This window comes from Oenanthe melanoleuca, chromosome 2 (genome assembly GCF_029582105.1).
Source record: "Oenanthe melanoleuca isolate GR-GAL-2019-014 chromosome 2, OMel1.0, whole genome shotgun sequence".
NCBI classification, from domain to species: Eukaryota; Metazoa; Chordata; class Aves; order Passeriformes; family Muscicapidae; genus Oenanthe; species Oenanthe melanoleuca.
In genome coordinates this window covers 69,676,366-69,704,283 of record NC_079335.1, presented here as the reverse complement: position 1 = coordinate 69,704,283, position 27,918 = coordinate 69,676,366, and the positions used below count along the sequence as shown (strand labels likewise).

The window sequence follows — 27,918 nt, the reverse complement described above, 5'->3', positions numbered from 1 at the left end:
TAATTTGCTTTCAACAACTTTATTTTACAGTGGGTGGCCATACATAAGGGCAACTATTTCAAAACACCATATTTTCTATGTCTTCAGCTTAAGAAGATTAATTTAGTAATCTGAGAAATTATTTACCAAGCAATATTGTTCCATCAATGAAATTCAACACAACTGATGTGTGTGCTCATAAATTAAATCACAAACATTTCAGAGATGGGAATGAAAACAATTTCAAAAGAATTACACAGGAAGATCTAAAAAGCATTAGAATAGTGTACTGAAAATAATGTAATGATGTGATGAGTTTAAAGAAAACTTTGGAGTTGAAATTTTCAGAAACCTTTCTGTGAAACATCGTGGACATTCATTCATTTTGGCAGTTACTGTCATTGTGCAAGAAGAAAAAATATAAGTAGTCTCAGGAAGGATCTAGGAAGTGTTCAAGCAAATCTTGGCAAGTCAGTAATGTATTTCATGACGCACAGATCAGTGTGTAACTTCTTTACTCTGTAGCTTCTTTATGTATTTATTACAGGAAAAGATACATGATGTAATGTCAACATACAATTATGCTTCTACAAGTGCAGAAGTTTTTAGTTTATACAGCAACTCAATCTTAAGACGAGAAAATCAAGGCACTGAGACAGTCCATTATGAAACATCTGTAAAAAATACAATTCAAAGGCCAGCCTGGTTTGTTGTCATTTAAAAGGTTTCATGTTCCTGTTGGAAAGGTCAATAGAGAAAGTTAACCTTTGTGAGACTACTGACAGAACTTTTGGCAGCAACTTTAAGTCAATAATATATGTGTAAAATGAAGTATTTTGTATTTCAGAGATACAAGAAAAGCTAAATATTTAGCTCCAAACATCCTGCAAATATTGTTTTGTTTCTCGAAGCATGGCCAGGACTTTCATTGCTTCCAATTTGTCAGCTTCCATTTCCATGCCTAAAATGTCTACTACAGCATCACTTACATCATCAGCCATGTGCTTCTTATCTCTGAAAAATAAAAAAACAGAGGAGGAAAAGCATAATAGCCTCAGAGGCAGGACAATATAGGAAAGAAGCATTAAAAAAATCCCAAACAACAATATAGCTTTTATATTGTACAGAATGATTCTCAGTTTTCCTGCAGCTGAGCATTGACATTAACTAGGGTTTCTCTCAATCAAACACTACATAGTTTTCAGCATGCAGTATTCATAAGTAAAAAACCTTGCAACCCTAGCTGAGCTGTCAGAGAATAATTGGTTTCTTCAAGAAAGAACTGGACCTGCTGAACGAGTTTTGATTCTTATATCACTACATGATTCCAATATTAAATTTAAAAAACAGCAAAAATTGCTACTAAACCACTCGCTTATTAATGATGATATTTTTAACACAAATAGCTTACACCTGCAGGAGAACACATTAACATTGGGCCCTATATTCAAACAGTTTGTTCATTTATCAACCAACTTTCTAAAAATCTTGAACCCCCAGGTACATTAGCATCCACAAACAAAACCTCCCACTGTAAAATTTATTACTATGATAAAGCTTGAGCATTCTCGAGCACCCAGGCCTGGAACACAGTAGAAGACTGCTATTGTCTCACAGATGAGCAGTTTCTCATCACATCTATTCATATATCACATTTTCTAAAGAGAAATCTATTGGCTTGAAATCTTCTATAATTTACTTGAATACTGAACAAAAAACAAAAAAAAAAAAAAGGAAAAGAAATAATAAGTGACTAAAACAATCAGTGGAACTGTATGGTTACAAGCTGTATTTCAATATTATACTGGAAAACAGTGGGCACAGGGATGAGAGTCTAGCTGTCCAGGAAGGTTCTTTCAGCATTGTATTGGTCCTTTCTTTCAGACAGCTCTGTCTTTCTAAAGACTCAAACTTTTGCTACTCTCTTTCTTTTACAGCCCATTTCCACTCTACTCACCCACATACATAGAAGTAACCTCTCTCTTTCAGCAGGACTCTGGCAACTTCCTTAGCACAAAGCCTAAGGACGTCTTGCACATATTTAGGTGGGGCCACTTCTGCAGTTGAAGAGTCTCTTGAGAAACAAACCTTAAGATGAGTTAAGGTTCCATTTTCAAGGAAACATTGGAGCTCATCTCTGAAATGTAGTAAAAACCTGTTAGCAATGCTCAGAGATGAGCATTCCCTCATGAATACAAAGTAGATGTTAAACAGTGAACTTGCTTGAACAAATAGTCTCGATCCTGATGCCGACAACCAAAAAACAGCCATGTTTCTCCAAATTCCCAGTCTGCATGTTTCTCTCTGAGCTTCTGCCTGAAGAGAGAAAAAAAATCCAATCCTGTTTCATCCAGTGCAGAATCTGAAACATCTATAACCTAATTTCATTTAAAGTATCATTTTTAAAAAAAGTCTGGATTGGCAGAAATGTGAAACGATTTAGGTATATCAAAGTCAAACTCTCATTTGATTTTCTTGACTACTCACTTTCAGACCACCTCAAGATCAATCAACTTCAATTTTATTTTTTTTGGCCATAGTTTCATATTGGAATACTCAAGACTGAAACATCCAAACATCTCAAAAAATAATCCCGACTGCTGAATAAGGACATCACTACCTTTTATCCTTCATTGGAAGCTAAGTAAAACCACCTGAGAAAACTCAGCAGTTTTAGAAGGCTTTCCATCGAGCTGTAAATACCTGCTAGATATTATAATTAACAATTTATTAACTACCACATCATCAAAAAAATTATTTAATTTTCTTGAAATAATGCTGGAAGTATTATTTTAAAGGCATTTTAGCTTCCATTTTCTAGTTACATTGTGGGAGAGACAGAGATTTCATTCATACTTTAAAATAAAATGCAAAATACTTATGAGATGTAAAGGTTTACTTGGGAATCAAAATTAAGGATAACATAATGATTTAGTTAAAGCAAAGCATGGAGTTAGAAACATCATTTCAAAATCTCACTTTTCTCTCAAATAAAATGTTTTAAAAATTGTTATAGGACCCAAGAAACTCCATTATCTTACTGGAATTAATGAGTCACATTGGAATATGCGTTGGTTACCTTTGAAACTTAAAACCATTCCCACCCAAATACTTCACTCCTCCTGTTCTTGTTTTCCTCAGAATGACCAAGTTTTTACATATTCTTGGTCATGTGCTGTCACTTTTGGAACAAATATCTCTTTGCCTTGCAAAATTACGCTGCTGGATTTGGAGGGGGAAAATAAGAGATCCACCTTCCCTCACACACAAACTCCCAAACACCAAGACTACTGCTGAGTTGAAGGTTCAGGTGCCAAGCTCCTTATCTTAAAACATCAAAATGTAAACCACACAGAAATAAGAGAATATATGAGAAAACTTGACATTCAGCATGCCTTTTCATATACACGCCATTTCTCAAGGAGTGGATTTTGAATAACAAACTTAAGCCAATCAACACTTTATAAAACCTATCATCCTCTTACAGGACTTCCACCAGCAATACAAACAGATAAAGGATTTAATTTTTTATTACTATTTCTGCAATACACCCAATTTCTCATGTATCTACTATGAATAGTAAATGCAGTGAGATGAAAATGTCAGTTTTACTACCTCGAAAAAGACATAAATACGCAAGCAAAGCTTGTTTAAAATTATTAAGACTGCTTATAAGGAAAAAAAAATTAACTGCATTTATACTCAAATCCTCAGCCTGTATTTCTCCTCAACATAAAAAGGCTGGTCTCCAGATAACAACTTGGTACATACCTATGTTGTAGGAAACCAATAAATGGTGAAATTCCTGTTCCTGGACCAACCATAATGAACGGCACAGATGGGTCTGCAGGTAAGTGGAAAGCGTTGTTTGGACGAGGAAAAATAGAGATCTAAAATTAAATTAGATAAAATATAATTGAAGGGTATTCTTAAGCACCATGACATTTTTAGAACCTTCAGGATATTTACACAGCATATATGCTCACACACCCTTCCAAATCCTGAGCTTCAGAGTTCATTTTTAATGCCACACAGACATTTAGAACAAAATCTCACAGAAGTCTCTGGAGGAAAAAAACCCAAAAACAACAAAACCACACCATATTTACAAACCTGTTAATCCATCTGGAGGAAATCTGGGATAAACCACACAGGCATGAGTTTCTAAATATGAAAATTGATTGCATCACAGATTTGGGGAATACTGTTACAGAATGCACAGGAAGTTTGGTGCTGGCATTCGAAGGGAAGTAAAGCTAGTTTCTTGCTATTAAAGGCAACTCAACCTTTTTTTACATTGTGGGAGGTCAGGATTTGTTTATAGTGAATTGAAGCCTACTGGTAAGGAGCCTGCTTTCTTAATTTTCATAAAAGTTTGACATGATTTCCAGAAGTGCATATGGGTGAGGGGAGGCAGGTAACAGCTCAAAAATCTTGGAAAATGTTTTATATAATCACAGTGATAAACAGTAACTCTAATTTTCATATCAGTGTCAGAAAGGAAGTCATATTTTCATACCTATCTCTGAGACATAATCTACAGAAAACAAGAGATTGCTATTTTTAATTCTAAAAGATTGCTCCAGACTCAACAGCAGTCATAGCAGAGCTTCATCCATTAAAGTCATAAGTAAATATTCAATTTATTTTGCACATTAATTATGAAAGGATTTGAATTTACTTTCAGGTTTAAAGAAGGAGAAAGGCACTAGACCAAGTTATTTAAACTTTGTTGTGTAAATCTGAATGGTTTAGCACTACTAATGTTTTTATACTTTAATTCACTACAGATATAACAATGTTATATATAAATGTTGTAATGCTAAAGAGCATTATTTTCATATTTCATGCTGATCAAAAAACAGAATAATTCTTGCTGATGGGGAACAATACTTATATATATCTACACTTCACAGCACCCTTGAGTTAGGAGGCTATTTACCCTATTAATGACTCCAACTGGTCATTCTTTCAAAACAGACTGCAAATGGTAAACACATTTATACTGTAAAGTGTATTAAATTAATCTAATACATTTTTGCATAAGATCACATTCATCCATTTTGCATTGTTGTTCCATATATTTCTGCAATCTATGTGCATTGCTGCACATTTGTCTATGCTGAATTCTAGCTTGTGCAGTACATGGAAATAATTCTAAACTTTATCCAGTCTCATTTTGCAATAATATTTATTTTTTCTTTTTAGCCACCTCTTTTTCTTGTTTGATCTTTCATTAATTTCAAATCAGTTATATTTTAAATAAAGAGCAGATGTGAACACTGGAATAAGATATATGATGCACACATTAATCTTTGCATTAGTTTTAAAGAATGAAGGTAACTTGGTGTTTTTTCCCATTTTGTCTGACTGACACCTTGAATTATTGGCACAGTTTTCTTTCAAACGAATTCTATTCTTGTTTCCATTTTTCATAATCAAATATAGATTAGGCTGCCAGTAGTTTTTTTGAGAAAAGGTATGTATATCACACATATTGATTATATTGTAGAATTCCAATTTTTAAATAATTAGCTTAGACCTAGTGACTTTGAGATCTATTAATTATGAAGAATCTCTGCCACAAAATGAAATTAGGGGAAAAAAAATCAAAAAGTACCTTCTCCCAGTAATTTCAACTGTGCCAAACAATCACTGATACACATCAGAAAAAACCACAGATAACTGTCCTCTGTGTCACATTCAATAACTTGGCCTTTGCAGACTCTGGAAGACCTGACAAGGAGTGTGAGTTTTACAGTTTCTCCCCTATTACCTGCTACTGTTTCCTGGAAATGATCAAGTGCCTCTCTCTTGTGATGCAAGCAGTCATAGCCATTTAATTACACAGTGGTAGTTTAGTTCACAAGAGCATCCTCCAAGATACACTTAGGACTACAGAGGGGTGGAAAACAACTCTGGCCTTTCAGCAATGGGAAATTTCCCAGTTTAGGTATGCACAGGTAAGTAAAATTTGACTTCAGTGTTTAGGAATAAAGTTCTGGACATATTATACACAAGTAGAGTAGAACTGCAAAATTAAGGTGTATGCTGCCAAAAAACCTGCACTACATCATAGCAGTGAATGAAGAAATGCAGTTGTTTTAAACACGCACAAATTTAACAGTTAATTACTTTAGATCTAATATTCATACCTTTTCAATTAAAGAGCTTTCTCCTTTTGTATCCAGAGAGTTTTTACTGGGGTGCAGTATAGGTGCAACTAGCTCAGCAAGCCAGCCTGTACATACTCCTCTCCGTGAGACAGGTCTAGAGGGACTGGCAGGGAACTCCACAACATTAAATACAAAGCACAGCCTTCCTGGCTGGTATAAGTTTGAACTGCAAAGACAAAAATATTAAAAAAACAACCCAAAACCTGAGAGACAGCTGTACAATCTTGCAGCAGGTCCACTTGCAGCCCAAACCACTTCAACTGAATCAAGATTCTCAATGTTCAGCTAACTGCATAATATTTATATTTAGTAAGAAATTGTCTTAAGGCTGGACTCAGAGGCCTGTGTCTACAGAGGGGAATCCAAATTCCTACCAGATTCCTCTGTGTGTGAGCTTGTTCTTGAGAGCTTTACCCAAGCCTTGTCACACACTCAAAACTGTATTATTTAAAATAGTCTAAAAACGTTTTTTTGCAATAGAGTCCCAACAACATTTTCTCCTTCACTCCTCTTTTGTCCTCAGATTATAACATACACAAACACATACGAGAAAAACCCCATATCTAAATAAATAAGAAGATACAATTTGAATATTTCATTACCTTGACACTGAGTAGGATCTGGCTTGTAATTTAGGAAGATGTTCTGAAGAACAGGAAAAAAAAAAGTATCATTAGTGTGATTGACCCTAATGAAGATACCATATAATCAGTGTTTACATTACAACAGATTACAAGGTATTTTAATTTAACTGTAATTTTATTGTAGTAACTTCAGTGTTTGTGGTTCGGAAACAAGCAATTAAGACCTGCACTCTATTTTGAATGGGTTTTAGACTTTGTGGAACATCAATTAGAGAACCTGTAAAATGAGACCATAATAAGTAATTTATGGGGTTCTTGGTCAAGCAGAAGTGACTACAAACTGTACAGAAGAGGTGCCACTAGGTAGCAGATGAGGTGAAGCTTGAAATTTAATTTTCCCCACCCTTCATCTACGAGCTCAAAAGCTCTCACAATAGAGATTGCTTGACTGAAAGTTTCCTAAATATAATGTCCTAGAAGCACATGTGACAGCTCAGTTTCAAACCACTGATTACCTATGCAAAGTTTTGAAATCTCAGCTGAAAAAACAAGACACAGGAGTTCACGGGGCATGTTTTAACAACCAACCTCCTACATATATCACACACACACATTTATATCTATATATGTATGTACATAAACAGAACTACCCTTTTTGCCAGAACATGTGCACCCTGACATATTTAAAGGTGCTCTGCTATATAAGAGTTGCTCAGCAGAGCTAAGAAAAGGTAGAGCAGCGAAATCACTTAAAAAAGACATTAAACCCATTCAGCAATTTTGGGTAAGGGTGGACAAGATGACTGCAAGAACACAGGAAGCAATTTCTTTGACTCATATTATGAGTCATATCATTTGGATTTCAATTCGAAAAATAACTGCCAGCAATTTCAGATGTATTTGACATGGTTAGAGTTGTAGTTTCATCCTTTCAGTATTTTGTGTCAGTAACCCAGTATGTTAGACATAATATAAACACAAATATACTGGGAAAACCACTCTGTTTTAACAGTTAAAAGTGCAGGAAAAGACCATGTAGACAGAGAATTTAGGAGTTGTAAAAATATATCATTTTTAATTGTAAGCAACTGATGAACTGACTCATAAAGACCCTAATCCTGCAAGTACCTCATGCTTACTTTTTATGTACAGGAGTAATCCAGAGTCAAAGCATTGGTAAGAATCTAAATGTTTACAGAAAGAAAGTCAAAGACTACAAACTGTGTAACAGAGCTTTGCTCCCCAACAAGAATTTCATGTTGATCACTATAGAAACAATAATATTCCTAAAGCAGTTAACTGAACAGCTACTCCCCTTTCTTGGGAAATTCAAATTTAGTCTGATGCATTTTCAGAAACCAAATCTAATTAAATTTAAATCAGTCTTTTACCAATTAACAGGCTAAGTGAAGGCTTGCAGCTTGGAAAAGCATGAAGTAAATCCAGGAGGCAAACATTAGAATCTCTAATAAAGTGAGTGTAATCAGAGGCTCCTTGTCTGCTGCAAAGCTCTTGAAGCCTCCGTTTTTCTCCCACATCACTGGTACATTCTACAAGAGCTCGCAAAAATGCCTGTAGGGAAGAAAGGTAAGAGTGAAGGGTATAAAAAACTTGTCCATTTGGGAAAATGGTCACAAAAGCGGGAAAAACTTGGGTTGCCTGGGGACAGGAATTAGGTTAATGGACAATATACTTTATTTCTCAATTTTTTTTTTATTGCTCTTCTAATGTTTGCAACAAGCTAGCAAGTCAGAAAATCCTACTCAGCCTGAGTAAGGAAGAGACAAAAAAACAGGCACAAGCCATTCCCCCCAGAACTCCAGATTTTTGAAAGGTGCCCCTTTCAAAATATTGCCCCTATTTACACTTTAGTTAGGCAGCTCCATAACACAATTCAAGGCAAAACACCATTTGCTAAGTTACAGAAGCCAGGAAACTAATAACAAAAATCTTAGAAGAGGTATGACTATAAAGACAGTATGGTATTAAATGAGTCATGTTAACGTTGTTGTGGTGTTTTATTCAATACTTTATGCCTACATACTGGTAGTGTAAACTTTTCTTAAAGGAAAGTTAAATTGAGCATTGTAAGATAAAGTGAAGATTGGATGTAAATACTTACAAGTTTTTTTCAATAAGGGAAGATGGAAATAGACACAGTGCATAAAAGAAAAAAGATAGAACACCAAATGCAATCAGATGACACATTCTACACAAAGGAATACTTGGGAAATAATGTGTGCTCAACCACAGAGATTCCAGACAATAGTTTTGAGTATGGAGTTATATAAAGCACATTTTAGGTTGAAGACTTAATACAGCAGGCAGGTTATAAAAACTGGCTTCAGTGATACTCCCCAGCCAGTACTCTCTGCCTACTCTTATTGCTGAGACAAATTTTCAAAATCATTAAATGCAGTTTTGAAAACACTGAAATAAAAGAATTCTCTTCTGTTGCAAAATCCACTAAATGGAGTAAAAATGTCCTCCCAAAAACTGATTTCCCTTGGAGACCTGACCACACAATCATTTAGCTTCATATTTCATACAAAGCTATCTTTAAAATATGTTTTGACAATACCAGAAATACAGATGTATTTTCAGTCAGAAGCTTTGAATTTTTTACATGCACAAAATGAAAGGAAAATAATGTATGTATGTTGTGAGAACAAATACTATAAAAGCAAAAACCTTTTTTTGAATTCTGCTAGGTTACTGAAATGTTAAAGAAAAGCTTTAAAATGCCACAGTTTTCACACAATATTGTGAGCTGGAAGGGGCCCACAAGGACCATCAACTCCAGCTCTCAAGTGAATGGTCCACAGAGGGTTACTAGCACCATGCTCTGACCAACCAAGCTGATGCAAAGGATACTGTGGTATATTTGCATACAGCAACAGGCATCTTTTTAGCAACAGAACTTGACAGATGTGGCTCCCTGTGATTAAAAGATTTTACTTAAAATGACTATGGGGCTAGGTTCAGTCAGCCTTCCCAGTTATCTGGCACTAAGTTATCTAACACTTTTCTACTTACTTCCAGGCTAGTCATGAATCAAGATACTGCAGAGCAGGAATGTCTGCCAGATAAACTACCAGAAGTGACATTTCTCAGAGTAAAGCATACCAACTGACAATCCTTATTCACCAAGAGATACCATAACTACACACAAAACAAGGACAGATCTCTAAGAGACTACATAGGATAGAATTACTAATTTCTCTTTAGAAGAAAAAACACACAAATACCTTTTTGGGTATTGCTCTTATTTCCAGACACCAGGTTAAAATGAATTTGAGAGTGCTTCTTTCAGGGATGTGCTGTGGACGAGATGCTCCTAGTTCAGTAAGAGGAAACAAAAAAAACAGAAACAGAGTAAAATGTGCATCTCTTAATATACAGAAGTGGCATCACAAATCTCACACTTAATGGACAAATTGTGCAGCCCTTAATGCAGGGAATCTCACAGTGAGAACTGATTTAGCTCTAAACCAGAACAACTAAGAGCTCTACACCATCCTGTGGAAATAAAGGCACAATTCAGCAGCACCATTAAGACATGAACTGCAATGTAAGAATGGAGTAATTCACACAGGCCCGGCTGGCAATACACAGGCACACTGAACCTGCAGCTACTCCTTCTGAAGGATGGCATCAGAAGACTCAGCAGAACACATCCATAGACCTACAGGTCCATTAAAAGGCACCTTGCAACTGCACAAAGGCTTATCCTTGAGGAGAGCAGCCCTCTTAGGCTGTAAAACAGATTGTCATGCAGGGCTGTGCAAGGAGATTTTACTTTCAAGTGGGGTATTGTAAGGTTATGTGATTAAAGCCTTATCTCCATAAACATGAAGGAGCACAGAGTAAGAACGAGATGGATGAATGCCAATGACAGGCTGCAGTTCCCAGTCAAGAACTCATCCACTCATCTACAGTAAAAGCAGCAGCACCATTCTTTTTAAACACATTGCTGTGACTTCCAACATGCCTGCATGGAAACACGACAGTATGTGTTCCCATACTGAGGGTAAAAATATTCAAAACTATGCACACCAACTCCTACACCAGCACAGAAAGGAGAATTGGTCCATGAACAGTGCATCAAGTCATACCTTTCTTTTTAGTGCCCTGCTTAATTTTTACACAAATGAAGTCATCTCCTTTTTCAGAAAGTTCCAAAAGGTGAAGAAGCTCTTCCACTTCACTGACGTTGTTGGGACATATTACACAGAAGGCATCTCCAGGTTGGTACTCAAAGGCTGTATCCTGTTTTAAAACATGAAACATTTCTATTAAATCTTACTACAAACCAAGGCATTCCCATTCCTGACAAAAACCTTCCTGCTACTGTTCTCACATTAAGTCAAATATTCTTTTACTCTGTACTAACACTTTGCTGTTTTGAGCAAATCAGAAATGAAGTAGTCATGTTTTCCTTTCAGGCTTAACCTTACTAATTAGAAAAAGTCTTTCCTTATCTAGTTTAAATATTTGGACACTCTTTAATGAGAACTGCTGAGCAGCCCAAACAGAAGGAAAATAAATACGTATTAAGAGGTTGTGTTATATAACCAGCCCAGATCATTAATTACTGATGTTCTACATTTTCTGGTTTGAGAAGAGCAGAGAAATGAAGTCCTCATAATTAATGCAACTTTTTATAGAGATACATCATCACTATAAGAAAATTTGCTGGTTAAACTATTTGATTAATTGTGACACAAATGACCAACTGCTTTCATTTTTTGGAGGAAAAAAAGAAAAACAACCAGACAAGAGCACAGTGAAAATTCAAATCTTAAGACCTAGATTCTACTTAGCTGCCTGAGATTCTTGTGTGCAACTGCTGAAACTGTTGTGTGCAACTCAAGCTTCTGCCTGTTAAAGAAACATGCAGATTTATACTTGCATTATTTCCCTTATGCATCAGGTGTGACCTGCATACACAGACTGACAAGAATGTTAGGTTAAAAAGGCATGAAAATGCTTACATTTTCAGTGGATGCTGATGACAGAATGCATATATACATACAAATACATACAAAAAATCATGTATCTCAAAGAATCAGCTGCTCAAAACTTAACTGAATCTATTTATAACTGAGATTTAAATATGTCTCATGTTTATTGAGACAGATTAGGCTAAGAGAGTCCAACAGAAGGCACTGCCAAATATCCCAAAAGTAATATTCTATCCACTTGAGAAAACACTCAAAAGCAACATCCTTTCCTTTTCAAGATTTCTTATAAAGTAATATTGAGCACTCTCTGCCTGCCTTTCATCTACAAATCATTATATAAAATATGATCTTCACCGAATAAACTAAACCAGTTTTTTAAGTGAGGGTAACCGAGGTTGACAGTTTGAGTAGCACGTAAACTAGGCACAGCAAATGAATGTCAAAGGCAGAAACAGGGCTCAAGAGCTAACAATTCCTACCACTTGATACTATTAGTGAAATTAGTACATGTGTAGATTGCTCACCATAATGAACAGTCACAGTTCACTATACAGTTTAAAGGTATCTCAATCAATACGATATCCATGGAACAACAAAGAAATTAACTTGACACTTTGTTCATTTTGACTTTCACAGAGTCCTATTTTTCAGCAAATAAATCCAACTTTACATTTACAAAATGGATCAGCGTAAGCTGACATCCTATTGAATAGAGAATTATTTTTCTTTTCAAACAGTCAAATAAATATTTTTCCCCCTCAGTTATTATACATAACACACGTTTTTCACCCTTTATTTCAACACACTAAAGAAAAAGCCATCACCAACTTACTGCAATATCAAGCTCTAGGAGCAATGCAGTCTTTATAGCATCTCCCCTAGTGAGCTGAACAGCTTTTGTAACTGGCACTTCAAAGGTTGTTCCCTCTGAGATAAGTGAGGACAGATGCGGATTCTGAAAAAGATGACACAGAAACTTACACTAAAAATGCAAATCAGCTTTATGACATCTTACTATGACATACAGAAATTGGTACTGGTACGGATTGTTTTTGAAACAATCTCAGAAAACAACTCAAAAAAAATGAGGAAAAACATGAATCTTGTATACACATAAGAGCGTTTTGCTCTTTTTAAAGAATCACATCTAAGCAATAACTGGCATATATTCAATTACAAAAAGTCAGCAGGCTTGAACAGTCTAATGGGCCTATGTTATTATCAAATGCAGCGAGCTGTTTCATTTTTCAAGAACTGCCTTGAAAATAGCCAATTAGAGAATGGCATTTAAGTTAAATCCCAGAAAACTCCTGCCTAATTAAAGGATTATTAGGTGTATAGAAAGCACACAAGAAGTAAGAAAAGAAGTTACATCACTGCAGGTATACAGCTTAAGGTTTTGAGATCCCTTTGGGGTCTACTATTACAGGCAACTTATAAAAGGAGTTTTAAATTAGAATAATGAGCAAAATCCACTCTACAAGACGGAATCATGTTCTAAGATAACATTTCTACACAGGTAAAAATGTGTCCCAAATATGACAAATGGGCACCAAAAATAATTCCAGATCACATATGTCAAAGGCTGTCACTTGAAGATCAGACTACAGACTACAGCCCTCACTTCTCCATCACTATAGCCAGCAAGTTTTATTTGAGATCAATGCAGACAAAAATAAAAAGAGGCAGGAGGGATATCAAATGCTTATAACAATACTCTGGTCAAATGTAAAGGAACTGTCCTACCAATAGGAGACCATTCATCTGAAAATTTTCTATTTTAAAAAGGAGACGAGAATTACTTGAAACCAACAGTTGGAAGTTTCTTTGTTCTCTTAAAATTTTGACATGGTGATTAATGGCTTGGGCCATGTCAATTCATCATGCATAAGCTGGACTGTTGTAATTGTCTACATTTGTATTCCCTCCAAGTCAAATTCAAGGTATAATGAAATCAAGATTTAAGCTAAATTGTATTATCTTACACTTCCCACAAATGCTTTAGACCTCTGCTGCTCTGCTATTAGTATGCAGCAGCTTGTTAATTCAACCCTGAGACTCAACAGCCCAAGACAAGATCACTTAAGTAACTGGAGAGATCATGTACCAGGCCTTCTTTAAATGGCAGGGAGTCTTTGGAAATATCCAAACCCCAACTTGATGCATTTCAAAACACACCAACTTCAGCTGTGCTTGGCAAAAAATTTCCACAGCTGCTGTTGCAATGTGAGATACCATGAATTGTGTGATACCTGCAAAACCAAACATAACCCTACATAGAATCTACTTGTTGACAAGATCTAGCCAACTATGTCAAAAATAGTTCCAAAGGAAAAAACCATAAACATGCATTTCGTACTTTCCAGGGTTCAAGGCAACCCCCCTGTTTTATACCTGAAATCTGGACTATAATCTTTAATCTGTCACTGAGCTCCGGATCAGAAAATTCAGCTTTTTCCATTTGCTGTTCAAAAGCAAAATTAACTTTGTTTCTCTACATGCAGAATAGTTAAGGCATCAGTATTAGAACCTGATGAACTACTTCAGGGATCAGTCTGAATATATGCTGACTTTAAGAAAATGGGCTCTTTTAAGGGCTGTAGCAGCATATTCAACCCAACAATTACTCCTTAATAGAAGAGTACCTCTAAATCATAAACCTTCAAGAATTTGGATTATTAAATTCAACAACCTGAGAAAAACCAACAATACAAGGTTTAAAAGAAAAGCAAAATTATCCAGTGTTTAAAGCTATACACCCTTCCCTAACTATATCAGCTAGACTAAGTGATTCTCTCAGCATTTCCATTAATAGTCTCAACAGAGTGTCAGAGTCCAGAGGATACTAAAGGGCTTTCATGATCATGAGCCACACCAGAGGACTGGGCCCAGAAACCCCATCTCAGCTCAGTACTGGCTCTTCAGCCCTGGCCTCAGCTACATTACAGCAGTACTGGGCAGCAGCTCAACTACACCATGCCCACGACTGGAGGCAGATCCGGTTGATCCAGACCTGGATATTGAGACCATCTTCTTGGCTTGGGCCAAGATTCCCACAAACCTGCCTGATGATCTGCACTTCTGGCTGATCCTGGTTTGCATTGCTTGGGTAGTGGGTAGTAATGCTGGCTGTGCTACCACACTCAGCTCCTGGCTCCCTGTCATTTAAAGAGCAGCCAGACCTCACCACTTCCTTGCATGGATAACTGTCAATCTGCCCTCTGCAGGCAACCAGAAAAGTTTGCGTCATTTCTGCCAACTGGAGATGATTTCCAGCTCATGCCAGTTCTTCTCTTAGCCCAGCATGTCTTTGTTCAATGTGGCTTCAACATGAAATGCACACATACATGTGGCTTTTATCCACAGTTCATCTTCCATTTCCCACAGTAAAATAATGATCATGTTTCCACAATTACAAGTTTCTCCGTTACTAAGTATGCAGTAAGATTTTGAGCAATTTTATAGCCTCTTAGCACATTCTGAAAGTACTAAAAATTTGAACAGAAACTTTATTGTGCTCCTCACTACAGCAAGATGTTTTCACTGTTATAAGCCAGGGAGGATTTGAATTCTTGCCTTCCTGACGTGCAATACCAACTTATATAGCTGAATTATATCTTGACATAAGTGGTGACACCTACATTCAATATAAATGGACTTTTTACTTAAAATTCAAAAGCCTCCTGCATTTGGGGACATACTCTTTTATGTAAGTATTCACTTGCTCTTTTGAGCCTTATGTAGGAGTATACACATACTCCTTGTATACTCCTACAACACCTAGAGGCTTCCATCACTCAAAGGGAAGTCCTTACCTCACCCTGGCTGTCCTGAAACTCCACCTCTATATACTCTGGTGGCAGGGCAGGAATATTAAGAGCAGACTGAGAGACAGGAGGGACAGAATGAACAAGTGAAGGTTTGGTGTCTCTAGCTGGAACCACAAGATCGATGTCATCCAGTTTCTGTGACAGAATATCAGAATCCCTTGCTCCCTCATCTTCCAGCTTCAAGTTCTGTACTTCAGAGCTTAACTTTAGTTCATGCACAGCATGTGGAGCTGTAGAGAGAGAGCTGGAAACAGGATCGACAGTATTGCTCATGCCTTCTTTCTCTTCCTGCAATTGTAATGCTTCCTTGAGGGCAAGCCAAAGTCCATCAATCCAAGGATCAACCACTAATTCCAAACTGGGAATGGAGGGGAAAAAAAAGAAGAAATGCATGGATGAATTATTGTGACTTTCTGGACTGTTAACTTACAAATAATGAAAGACCACAAGAGCAAAAACACTGTTCACTTTCCATTTATAATAAATATCTGCAGCTGTTACCAAGATTAATTCTTTGTCAAAAAAAATTATTTAGTTGTTATCACTATGTAAATTTACAGAGTCTAAAATGTATAACAGCATTGCTCTTCTTTTAGTTTCTCATTTTTATTTTCATTTGCTGAACTTTATTACAGAAAGTTGAAGGAATAGCAGCAGAATATGCAACTTTTCATTGTGCAACAGCAACATCAATAGCTTACACTAATGGCCCATTTTTATTATTTCAGAAGACAAGAGATAAGTTTTATGGTTATGACAATGTTTGTGTTGAACTGCCTTGCATCATCATGCAAGCAGCAGCTCAAAATAACTAAGCCAAGACTGCAGCCTACTGGCCAGAAAGAACAGCAGAACAGGGAGTTATTTTCTTACACAATTCCTCTACAGCAAAGAGAGAAATCTTCTTACCTAATTACTCTAAAGTGATCCCCTGCCCATCCCCAAGAGAGAAAAAAAAAAAAAAAAAAAAGGAAAAAGAAAAAAAGCCTCAACTTTTTCAAACCCCTCTACTTACTCTGACTTCATTTTTCAAACTGCTAAATATTATTTTTCCAGGCATTACAAATGTTTCCTCACACTTTAAAAACTAAGTTTTACTTAATGGCAATTGAGACTGAAAAGGCATACTGTGCTCAGGCAGAACTTGTTTCTTTGAGTGCAAAGTATCCAGCTTCAATGGACTTCAAAAAGTTCAGGAAATTCAGCCAAATGCGTATGCAAATATTGCATCATGAAGAAATAAAATCCAAAGCCATTCAGCTCTTACCCTACACAGTCATCTGCTAATCCCGTGTCATAGAAGTGCTGGGCACCAAGTTCTTGAAGTCGTCGGTCTACTGTCCGTCCACCATTGCAAAAGAACATGTACTCTGAATCTCCCAGACCTAGAAAATTCAAGGAAAGAGGAATTGTGTCAATCAGGCAGCCTACGGGGCTACACAAAGTCAGAACAGACTTTTCTTGCAGGCAAACAGAACAATCATATACGTTGGAGCAAGTCTGAAAGAGAGCACCAGGATGATTAGAGGGATGGAGCACCTCTCCTAAAAGTAAAGGCTGAGATAATTAGGTTTGTTCAGCCTTGAAAAGAAAAGGCTTTGGAGTAACCTAATTGTGGCCTTTCAGTTTCTGAAGGGAGCCTACAAGAAAGAAAAAGGGCATCTTTACAAGGACATGCAGTGACAGGGCACAGAAGAATGACTTCAAACTGAGAGTAGGTTTAGATTGCATGTTAGAAAAAAATTCTTCACTGTGAGTGTGGTGAGGCACTGGTACAGGTTGCCCAAAGATACTGTGGATGGACTTTGAGCAACCTGCTCTAGTGGAAGGTGTCCCTGCCCATGGCAGAGGGCTGGAACTGGATAATCTTAAAGGCCCCATCCAACAAAGGCCTTCTATGGTTCTATGATAAATATAATTATATATCTATATATACTTAAATACTTGCATATGTAAGTGTATTATTCAGATACTGCATTGAAATATACATAAGTGTATATGAGTTTCAAACAAAATTGTGTTTGTCTCAAAGCAGTTCCTCATCCCCAAATACAAGACAAAAATACTCTGAAAACACTTTGCTTTCAATATTTCACATTTCAGAAGAATATTGCTTTACTTTGAGTCTTTTAAAAATTACAAAATTCCTTCAAGAGGAAAAATGTAAGGAACTGAAATAATTAAAAAGAGTAAAACTGACAAACCATGTGTGAATTACAAAAAGAAATTATTCTTCAGGATTAAGTTGTTTATAATGTCAGCAACATGAGACAGAAATTAAAAAATTAATTAAAATAAATTAAAAAGAATATAAAAGAAATTTAAAAAAATATTAGAAGTTTGGGGTGGGGGAAGGATCAAAAATAGCAGGGATTTTAAACAAGGAGAAAGCCGAAAAATGTGCATGAGGGAATATAGTCCAGCAATTTCCTCTGCAGGAATCAAAGATTTCTTCGTAGATTTGTTTCACCTGCACTGGGTTTTCTGTTCCTTAACTGCTGTGGAGCTGTTTTAGATAAGATGCTCTTTGTTAGCAGTTGAAGAGTCAGTGCACTCAGGAAGTATGTCCCTGTAAGATCCAAGATTTTAAGAGGTCAACCAAATCACTGACCCACCCCACAGAAATGATCAATCATCCTTTAAAGATGTTTGCCCAACAGTCCTAAAGACCACTTTTGGTTTTAGGTCCATCTTCACAAATTCTGTAAGTAATCCACACCTCTGGTTCACTATCAGAATGTTTCACAGCCTGACCCTTGTGTGCAATTTCAAACCACTAGGTCTTTATTATTTCCACTTGTGCTGGTTTTGGCTGGACTAGTGTTAGTTTTCCTGATCACAGCTAGTATGGCCTGAATTTTGGCTTCGTGCTGGAAACAGTGCTGATAGGATCTCACCTCCTCTTGTCTCCTCTCCTCTCCAGCAATGAGGGTAGAGAGTGGACACAGCTGGGACAGATGACCCCAGCAGAACGACCAAAGGAACATCCTATGCCACATGGCATCATGCTCAGCACATAAAGCTGGGCAAAGAAGAGGGAAAGGGAGGACATATGCATTTATTTGCCCAAATCACTGCTGCGTGTGATGGAGCTCTGCTTTGCTGCAGATGGCTGAAACACCTGCCTGCCCATGAGGAAGGGTGAATGAATTCCTTGTTTTGCTTTAATTGTCTTCTTGGCTTTTGCCTTCCCTATTAAACTGTCATTATCTCAACCCACAAGTGCAATCACTTTTACCCTTCCTAGTCTCTCCTCCATCCCACGAGGGTTAGAGATTAGCCAGGTGGGGAGGCTTGGTTTCTGGCTTCCATTAAACCATGATGCCACCTAATAATGGAGCATTCTTCCCTCCTTATAACAGCCTTCTTTTGTTTTTTTGTTTTTCCGTTTTAAGATGACTTCTGCTTTCTCTCAAGTACCATATTTGGAGCAAACATTTCATTGGACCAGTTTAGATGGATACCACAAATGTATTTTAAGACTGATAACTTGATAAACTTTAATCAGTAATTTAGACACCATAATAATTTCTGCCACAATAAATTCTGCCATAAAATTCAGGGTTAATACAATACTTATCTTTACACAAACACATATGCATGCAGTCAGCTATGAAGAACCTGACCATTTTACAAACTGTAATGTGTGACTAGGCAATAGCATAACAGCATAACAGCTTCTTAAAAGGCTACATGATTAGGATGGATATAGCTCAGACTTCCACATTATATCAGGTAGAAAATTCCTTCTAATGGGGCCCTTCCTTTTTAGAAACTTAGAAGTTTCCTCACTCACATCTATCTACTTAAACTTGTCAGGTAAAAATAACCTAGGTTTAAATAGACATTTCTGGAGTTTGTTTATAAATGAAATTTGAGAACTCAACAAACCAACCTTGCCATCAGCTCAAGACATATAATGCTTTTTGTTAAATCTGTATTTTGCTTATCCCTCTTAAAGCTGAAAGTACATTCATTCTCTTGATTAGTACAACATTCAAAACTAAAGTATTATTGCAAATTTAAAGGGAAGGGAAGATTTAAGGTTTCTGCCTTTCCCTCTGTAGAGAAAATGACCAATGACTCACAGTCAACTAATCTAGTTTATAAATCTCTGTAGAGACTTGACACTAAATTTAAACTTCAAACAGTTATAGATAGCTTATATCATATGGTTTTTATGCAAAGTAAATTAAGCTATAAAAAATTACATGGTAGCTTACATTCAGATAATTTTTGTGATGTTTTTCCTTTATTGCTCATAGAGGACATTATATAAAACTGCTGTTTATAAAAACAAATGTTTTATAAGCACTTAAAAAAGCCCAAACCACCTACTCAGAAATTAAAAAAAAAATCATTATTCACTGACAGACAAGTTCTGAAATAATATCCAAATACTAAGTTACCTAGCAATCCATACTGAAGATGTGCAAAATGGTCAGGAGGCAAGGTCTTATCTTGAATTTTCTTTACAAACTTGCGGGCAGTGTCTGGTGGGTCTCCTGTCCCAGTAGTGGAAATAACAATAACTACAGGATCCTTTTCTGTTTCCAGGTTATACTACAAGCAATAGAACAAGTTAAGTTACAAGGTGCAATTTGATACAGAATTGTGGCCTTAGATTCTCTGTCTCCCACCTTTCTTCTTCTCAAGGGTATGCAGAAAACCATTTAATCTCATTTTTCCTATTTTAAGCCACAGAAGGTCTTTCATGTAATTACAAGTAATTTTGGGGATGGAATTTATGATCATAGTTAGAGTCTTCAAGACCAGATTTGATAAAGCCCTGAAGAACCTGCTCTGACTTCAACTGACCTTTTCTGCAAGATGACCTCATGAAGCCTCTTGCAACCTGAAATATCCTATGATCCCATATACAGATGTCCAAGGGCAGCATTTTGAGCAGGCTAGTACATATAAGAAGAGTACTTCACAACTGCACTCAGCTTAAATACACAGTTCTTAACAGTATTTTGTCAGTGGAAAAAGTTTTTTTGTATATATGATCACAATCACATAACCATAATCCTCATGACTTCACACAGATAAGTGGAGTGTGGCCATACAAACTGTAGGGATCATTTCTAAGTTCCATTAAGTATCACTTGGTCCTGTATGATAACTTCTATGTTACAGAACCACAGTATCACAGAATGAACTAGGTTAGAAAAGACCTTGAGATCATCATACTCAAAAAACCCCAGTGCTTTTGGAGGAACTAAAGTAGCTCTAAAGAGTGATAATCAGACACCATGCTCTACAATCTGCTTAATTTTGGCCCATTCACCCTGCCCCAAATTCCTTTGTATCTCCTTTGCTAATACTGTTCTCTCACATTTCCCAGCGTTTCATGGGGGCTACTGCCATTATACCAGGTTGAGAAGAGCTGCCTGTAGTAGGGATTGTGTGTCAGTTCCATAAATTCAGATCTCATGCAACCATTTATTACTGCTACTAGATCACTCCTTAGCCTCCTTTTTTGCCATAATAAGCAATCTAAACTCCTTCTGCTCCCTGTAGGTTGCAATTTAAATCCTCTCCCACCATTGCAAATTTAATAAAAATAATAGGATTATGAGAAAATAAAAATAAAGATTGCAAGAGGTACTGCATTTCACTCACAGCAGTTTCAAGACTGCAATCCAAAACTCCAGATTTTGAGGAGCTATGTTCCAAACACCTCCCTCAATAAATCACTCAAACTTTATCCCCTTGTCAAGCCATGTAAAAAATTACCTGACACTTACAACCCAAAAAGGCTGGGAATACACAGAAATAGACTGAAGGGATTTTGCTGTTGGCAGTGTTTCTAAATCTTTCCTGAAGAAGCTAAAAGCAGTTGCTTGGTACACTTAAATTACTACATGTCTTGCCTCTGACACTGGCAAGAGAAGCCTACAGCAGAGTCCTGGAGAAGCACAAGTGAACAGAGTAAACATGCAAGGATATTCCCTGGGCACTTTTCCAGACCTCAATGACTTGTGGTCCAGGAACTTTCCAAACATAGCTTTTGTCTTTTACAAGTTCAGGCAAACTCCAAGTACTCACAAAAATCTTGAGACTTTCAAAACTGAACTCTAAGTTGTACAAAAAAAAAAAAAAAAGGCTTTAAGGGTCCTGTTGCAATAAGGACTCAGATTTTCAAAACTTCTACAGGTGATTTGATAAGTACAGACCCACAGCTTCTGCAGTGCATTGCCACAGGTGATTACTGCATTTACAAAGAAAAGTAAATTCTTGAAGTGAAGAAAGTAAGGGTCTACTGGTATCACATGAGAATATACACTAAAATGAGCTCCATTAAAAAAACAAGTAAGATACAAGCTTAGGAAGTATGAATGGTGTTTTAGAGCAGAGGTATGATTAGTGCACTAAATTCTTGCTTACTCCACTGCAGATTCTCCTCTGCAAACTTAGACACCTTTTGAAAACCAAACATTTGATGACACAAGTTCTGCAATAATTTGTGACAATTACTGTGAGGTCTGCTACATCACCAGACCAGCAAGAACCTTACACAACTACACAGTTTTTTACTCTACCTTCCACTTCTTCCTATATCCTTTGTGTTTCAGGTTTGGCTCATTCTTTCTCAAACGTTCTCCTCAGCTGAGAACAGCAATGCCACACAGGAGCAGTGAGCAGCCTGCTCAAACTGTGCATGGCTGCTAAAGAGGATGGGATCACACAGCCAGATTTGTCTCATCCTGAATAATGCATATCATGACAAATGTACTTATCCAGATAACTCATCCAAGGCTGACTACACACACTGTGACCCAAGATGATCTCTATTTAGCCTCCCATGTTTTACTGCTCCTACCTCACTTCCACCTCATTTCTGTCTTCATAAATCGTAATCACTGTAACCAAACAAAAATTTATGACCTTATCTCACCCTTGAGGCTGTAGGTGAGAGACACCACTTGGAAAAGCCAGTGTTCCTGAGACCTGAGCAGTATTTGACCATTCAGTTTTGAATGGCATGAAGATCACATTACTATTACTGGCCCTGTAACCACCTATTCCATCCACAGACCTTCAAAAGGTCTGGAAATACCCAAAAGCTACATAAAGACAGACTTTCTAACTGACAAGTAGAGAAAAAAACAGAAGCTTTTATATATATATATATATATATATGTATGTGACAAAATTTACAAAGCTGCAGAAATTACTTTTTTCCTTAATGCCCAGTTCTCAGATTCTCAATTCATAATTAATTTGCAGCTCTGATTTGTCTTGCCAAATTTGGCAAAATACATTTATTTAAGTGGCAGTCCAATAACAGGGCTAGAAATGTTCTATCACCTTTCTGAAACTAATCTCCAAACCTGTCAAATGAAGAAGAAATTAAATGCAAGAATATAAGGAGAATCTTCACATTCTCTGCTGGCTGCATAGAAGTCTCTTTCTAACACTCAGCTACATACTTACTGCACATTCATTCAAAATGTCTCACATTTTCAAGTGCATTAAAAAAACATTTTAGATGTTATTTTCTCCTAGTCTCATATGAAATGCCAGGCTATCAAGTTTTGGTTGGTTGCTTTTATATGTTTCTGTTTGAGGGCATAACGTTGAGAGTACTTTGTGAAGGAAATTACAGTCCATAATGCTTTTAATTATAGAAGTGAGTTTCCACATTCTTACTCTTGGATAACAGTAAGTAATAAAAAGCCACTTCCTTGTTCCAGCTAAGCTTTTTATTTTGTTCCAGAACATAACCTGAAGTCAGTCCTGTGGGAACTGAAATGAGCACATATGCTAAGCAACACAAGAAGACCCACAAAACCTCCAGGCCTTGCTGGAGCCCACAGTTAGCTGAACACAAAACACCAATGCAATGAAAGAACTAGAACAAAAAGAAAAACAAACCAAACAAACAAAGAACAAATGAACCAAGCAAAACAATCAAACCAAAACCAAACAAACAAATAAGGAAAAAAAGCATCATTTCTAGTAACAGCAGACCTGACGTGTAAATACAAAATTCATTCACTACTGCATACATAAAAAGTTTTCAAAAAGTCACTGAATCACTGTTAGAAGAGAGATAAAGACATATTAATTTACAGTTCTAATAAGAAAAATCGTAAGATTTATCTTCAGCAGAAGGCTATTAAGCAACTGTGAGTCTTGGTTGAAATTACTAATTCACAAAGAACAAAAATTTGATACTAGATAGTGTTTTTTAGGTGGCTGCATCTGCTACCATTCATGATTGTCAAGAGCTACCACTCTAGCATGTGAAAAAGAATTCAATTCTTTAATACATATTTTTCAAAATAGCATGGAGTATCTCACCTTATCCATTTCACTTATACAGTGCATATCAGCTTCAAATCCATGGGCACCTGCTTGCTGCCATATTTCCTCAGCTATGGCTTTTGCCTGCCCCTTTTGTGTTGCATAGAGGAGCAAAAACCTCCTTTTTGACTCACAGCACATTTTGTTTTTTAGAGACACTGCAGGGGGAAAAAATAATTTAAAAAGTGAATTTCTTGTAAGCAGAACAGCAAGCTTTTACTTTGCTTATGAGATAAAAAAGAGATAAAGATAGCAGCATTGATGTTTAGCTTGGAAATGAGGCATCTACTCTGAAGTGAAGCCATTTCCCACAAGCAAGCTTTGTAGATCAGGTTGCAAAGGATGTGTGCTGCTGGTCCTATGTACTGACTTGATGCTGCAGTAATGTTACAGTATCTCTGATATCAAGAATCTAGCTTGTAAACAATGCAACATGAAAAGTTTTAAAATGAAAATATATACTATTTTTATTATATTCCATTTCAAGTTAGCGACTGCTTTGTTCAGAGATGTCTCTGAAAACAAAACAAAATGTAGACCTAGTGAAGTCAAACCACAAAGTCTGAGGAAAAAAGTTTGCATACTCAGTTTTTTCTTTTTTGAAATTAGTATTTTTTTGGTGCAATGACTTTATACTTTATTGTCCATTATGCATTTTGGAGCACAAACACTGGCTTTAATTTCATATATCAAAAAGGAGCTCCTTCCACAGGTTAGCTCAGTTGGTCAGAACATGATGCTAATAACACCAAGGTGCTGGTTTTGATTCCCATATTGGCCATTCACTTTGGAGGAACTGGACTTGATGGTACTTCTGGGTCCCTTCCAATGTAGGGAATCACTATTCTGTGATTCTGTGAACTGAAGAATTGACTTTTTGGGGCTTTTTCTCCAAAAAGTAAGAAATAATCTTAAGAGAAATCTGCTGTGGTGTCTCCAAGTCCTCTGCAAGCAGCAGCATGAATGAGATGCACATTCTTATCCATTCACCTGTCCCATGAAAATTTGAATGCAAGAAGTTTTCTTCTGTTATTGTGACAAAGATAACACCACAGATGCAACTACAGACAGCAGTAAATAAGAGAGAGAACCAGAATGCCTTTAAAGTGGGCAAATTAGTTTTCTGTCAATATTTTGTCATTGCTAAGGAGGTGCAGTAGAACTCAAATACCTATAATTAGTACTGAGAAATTTTCACTTCCCAATCTGAGGTACCTCTCCCGTGCCTGGGCCCAGTTTGCTGTACTTTACTTACTGCTTCCACAAAGTTTCAACCACAGAAAGCATTCAGTGTCCTAGCCAGACACACTGAGTTATGGAAACCTGTGCCTACATAATTTGAGATGTCTCATTTTCTCTCAAAGAAAAATAAACAAAGTTCAATTGTATAAGAATACTGTAGTCCATTGATATGGCAGGATATTTCTCTCCATGGTACTGCAAAAGGTTTTTCCTAGAGGAATTTTTTTAAAAGCATAATTAAAAGTAGCAAAACTAAGAGACAGATTCATAAGAATGCCTGCATCATTTGTGAATTTAATGAAAAATGTAATTATTAGAACATTTTGAGGTTTTCGTTGTATTTCCTTCTACTGTGTTTTCCATTTTAGTTTTCATTTTAAATTAATTACATGTATTATCTAAAATTACTAGTAATTACCCTGACAATTACCTTTAAATAAATTCATTTACATTACTTTTTTCATGTGCATGTATGTACAGAAGGTGCAAACAACAAAACAATCCTCAAAATGATTTTTCACCTTCCTTTTCCAAAAGAGAGAAATGTGCTAATTACGATGATTCATATAAAATAATGCAAATACAGTTTAAATACCCTCAGATCCCTGTAGTAATACAGATTCACCCTGGCCATGTGCTGTGTTTTCATCTAACTCTCTTGTCAGCAGGTGGCATCACCCAACCACAAATGGATAGAAGCAATAAACACACAGTGGTGCTTCATTACTGTACTCTTTCTCATACCTCAGAAAGGGAGAAAGATAATCAGTTTTCCACTAAGACCACACCATAGCACAGAAATCTTCTATACAAGAAAAGCTGGGTAAGCTGCCAATATTACAGCCCAAGCATTACCAGCAAGAGTCTGTTAGAACAAGAGTCAGCTTGGGAAGCTGTTAATGTTTGATAAGCACAAAAATTTGCAACAGTAGGAGGAATTGAGAGGGCAACAGAAGGAACAGCAGTCAGGATGTAGTCTGACATGGTCAGATGTTGCCTTAACAGTGCTATGACTTCTGCCTAGGTCAGGCAGAGCAACCAGGGCTCCTGTACGACATTGTGAGCTTTCTACTCCAGCTGGTATAGCAACAATAAAGGGTGCAAAAAGTAGCCACACACATTTTTGGTGCATATATGTGACCTTGGAGAGAGGTTTTTTACACTGGTGAATGGAGCAGTAGACTGCATAGAGACACAAAAATCTGGAGCAACCCCACCTCTCACAGACGGCACGTGGAAACAAGAGAACCCACAAAGCCAGAAGAGCTGATGATGCTGGAGATGCACATGCAGCTCTCCTGAGACAGGGTACTGTGTGTATATGTACAGGGTACAGTCTGAATGAAACCTTGTGGCAATGGGAGAGAACACAATTAGACAATTTCTTGGAATTAGATACAGAAAGCTGTGTAAATATTTGTGGCATTTATTAACATTTTCCAGGTGCCTAGTATTGTATCTGTTGCACTACTGCTATTGATCTTAAATATATCATGCAATAAACTGACTAGTTTATTAAATTCACTAAAAGTTAATTATACCAATAATAGACCAATAAATTCCTTTGATCATGATTTGATCTAAACTGCACAAGTTGAAGAGTTTCACCCTTGCACTCACACATCTTCTCTCTGTCATCAATCATAAGATCTTTGTGCACAGACTGCCAAGTGATGCCTGCTCAAAGAGAGAAAAATCAGCCATGCCTACCTGCAGATGAGCAACCATAAACCAGGAACACACTTGCTCTCAGACGAGCATGCTGCCCACACTGATCTTGCTTTGCTGCTCTATATGCTCTTCAAAGATGCCAAGCCATTTCCACTTATGTGATACAAGTTCAACTGGAATAAATAGGAAGGGAAAAATGTAATTCTTTTAAGTGTATCTTGAGCTTTCTGAAGAGTTCCTGTAACTTTCATAGTACTACCACACCAGCAGCCTTTAACGTGCTGTTGTGCTGGCAGACACTCATCAAAAAACAACGCTTAAGCTGGGAAAACAACCTGTGATATGCTGGACCAAACACGAAACTAAGGACGAGATTCCAAATTACAGCTCGTTTGATCCAATACGTGGAACAGTCCGCAGCAGATGGAGCAGCGGCTCCCCAAGGCAGCAGTGTGGGGCAGCAGCCGTGCAGGAGCGCCGCTGACCCACACGTGCTGCCCCGCCAGCGCCGCAGCCGCAGGCAAGGCCACAGCGCGTCACGGCCCGGCCCGGCCCGGCCCGGCCCGGCCGACATCAACTGCGCGGCCACGGGCCGGGTAAAGGAACCGCGAAACTCCAGTTAACTGTGTCATCATGGATGCATAAACTCCTCTGATCCTCACTCAACCTGAACTGCACACACGGAGGAGTCTCACCCTTCTGAGACTCAGAAGAACGTCTTCTGTCACCAACCAGAGGAGCTCTCCGCGCTCCCTTGAGGCTTTAACCCAGGCTGTGGGACCGTGCCTTGAGCCATGAACCCATTCCCAAGCCACTTTTTCAGCAGCTTGCGGCTTGCTCAGAAGCATGATAAATACAAAAGCGGAACACAAACCCACGGCCCCGCGCACCTGCTCCGCCCGGCCCCGGCGCCCCCAGAGCGGGGAACGGGAGTACTTGCGCAGGAGGACGCGGTGCGCACGGGCACAGGCACGAATCCCACTTCGAAGCAAAGCGGCAGCGCCAGCCCTGCTCCGTGCTGCCCGGGCCGGGGCGGAGGTAGGGCCGGGCCCGGGCGCCGGAAGGTCCCGGCAGGCGCCGCGCTGCCGTGATGGCCGCCGAGGGGAGGCGGGCGCGGCTGCCCGGGCCCGGCCGGGTGCTCCCGGCGCGGAGCAGCGCG

General features: G+C 37.6%; 1 protein-coding gene across 2 annotated transcripts; it reads right to left on the bottom strand.

Annotated features, from left to right (window-relative positions):
- MTRR (5-methyltetrahydrofolate-homocysteine methyltransferase reductase) lies at positions 1–27,833 on the bottom strand. Of its 2 annotated transcripts, XM_056484170.1 has the most exons (16): positions 27,638–27,787; positions 26,799–26,932; positions 23,844–24,004; positions 19,943–20,096; positions 16,801–16,918; positions 15,519–15,891; positions 12,536–12,658; positions 10,855–11,008; positions 9,988–10,076; positions 8,131–8,311; positions 6,758–6,800; positions 6,135–6,321; positions 3,751–3,869; positions 2,203–2,295; positions 1,937–2,116; positions 1–993 (listed from the first exon to the last, which is right to left on the bottom strand). In XM_056484170.1, the coding sequence occupies exons 3-16, from the start codon at positions 23,985–23,987 to the stop codon at positions 849–851; spliced, it is 2,103 nt and encodes a 700-aa protein (XP_056340145.1). In that variant the 5' UTR covers positions 23,988–24,004; positions 26,799–26,932; positions 27,638–27,787; the 3' UTR covers positions 1–848. The 2 variants fall into 2 exon arrangements, with proteins under 2 accessions (XP_056340145.1, XP_056340147.1); XM_056484172.1 differs by lacking the exon at positions 23,844–24,004 and having other exon boundaries at positions 27,650–27,833.
- Positions 27,834–27,918: the final 85 nt, after the last annotated feature.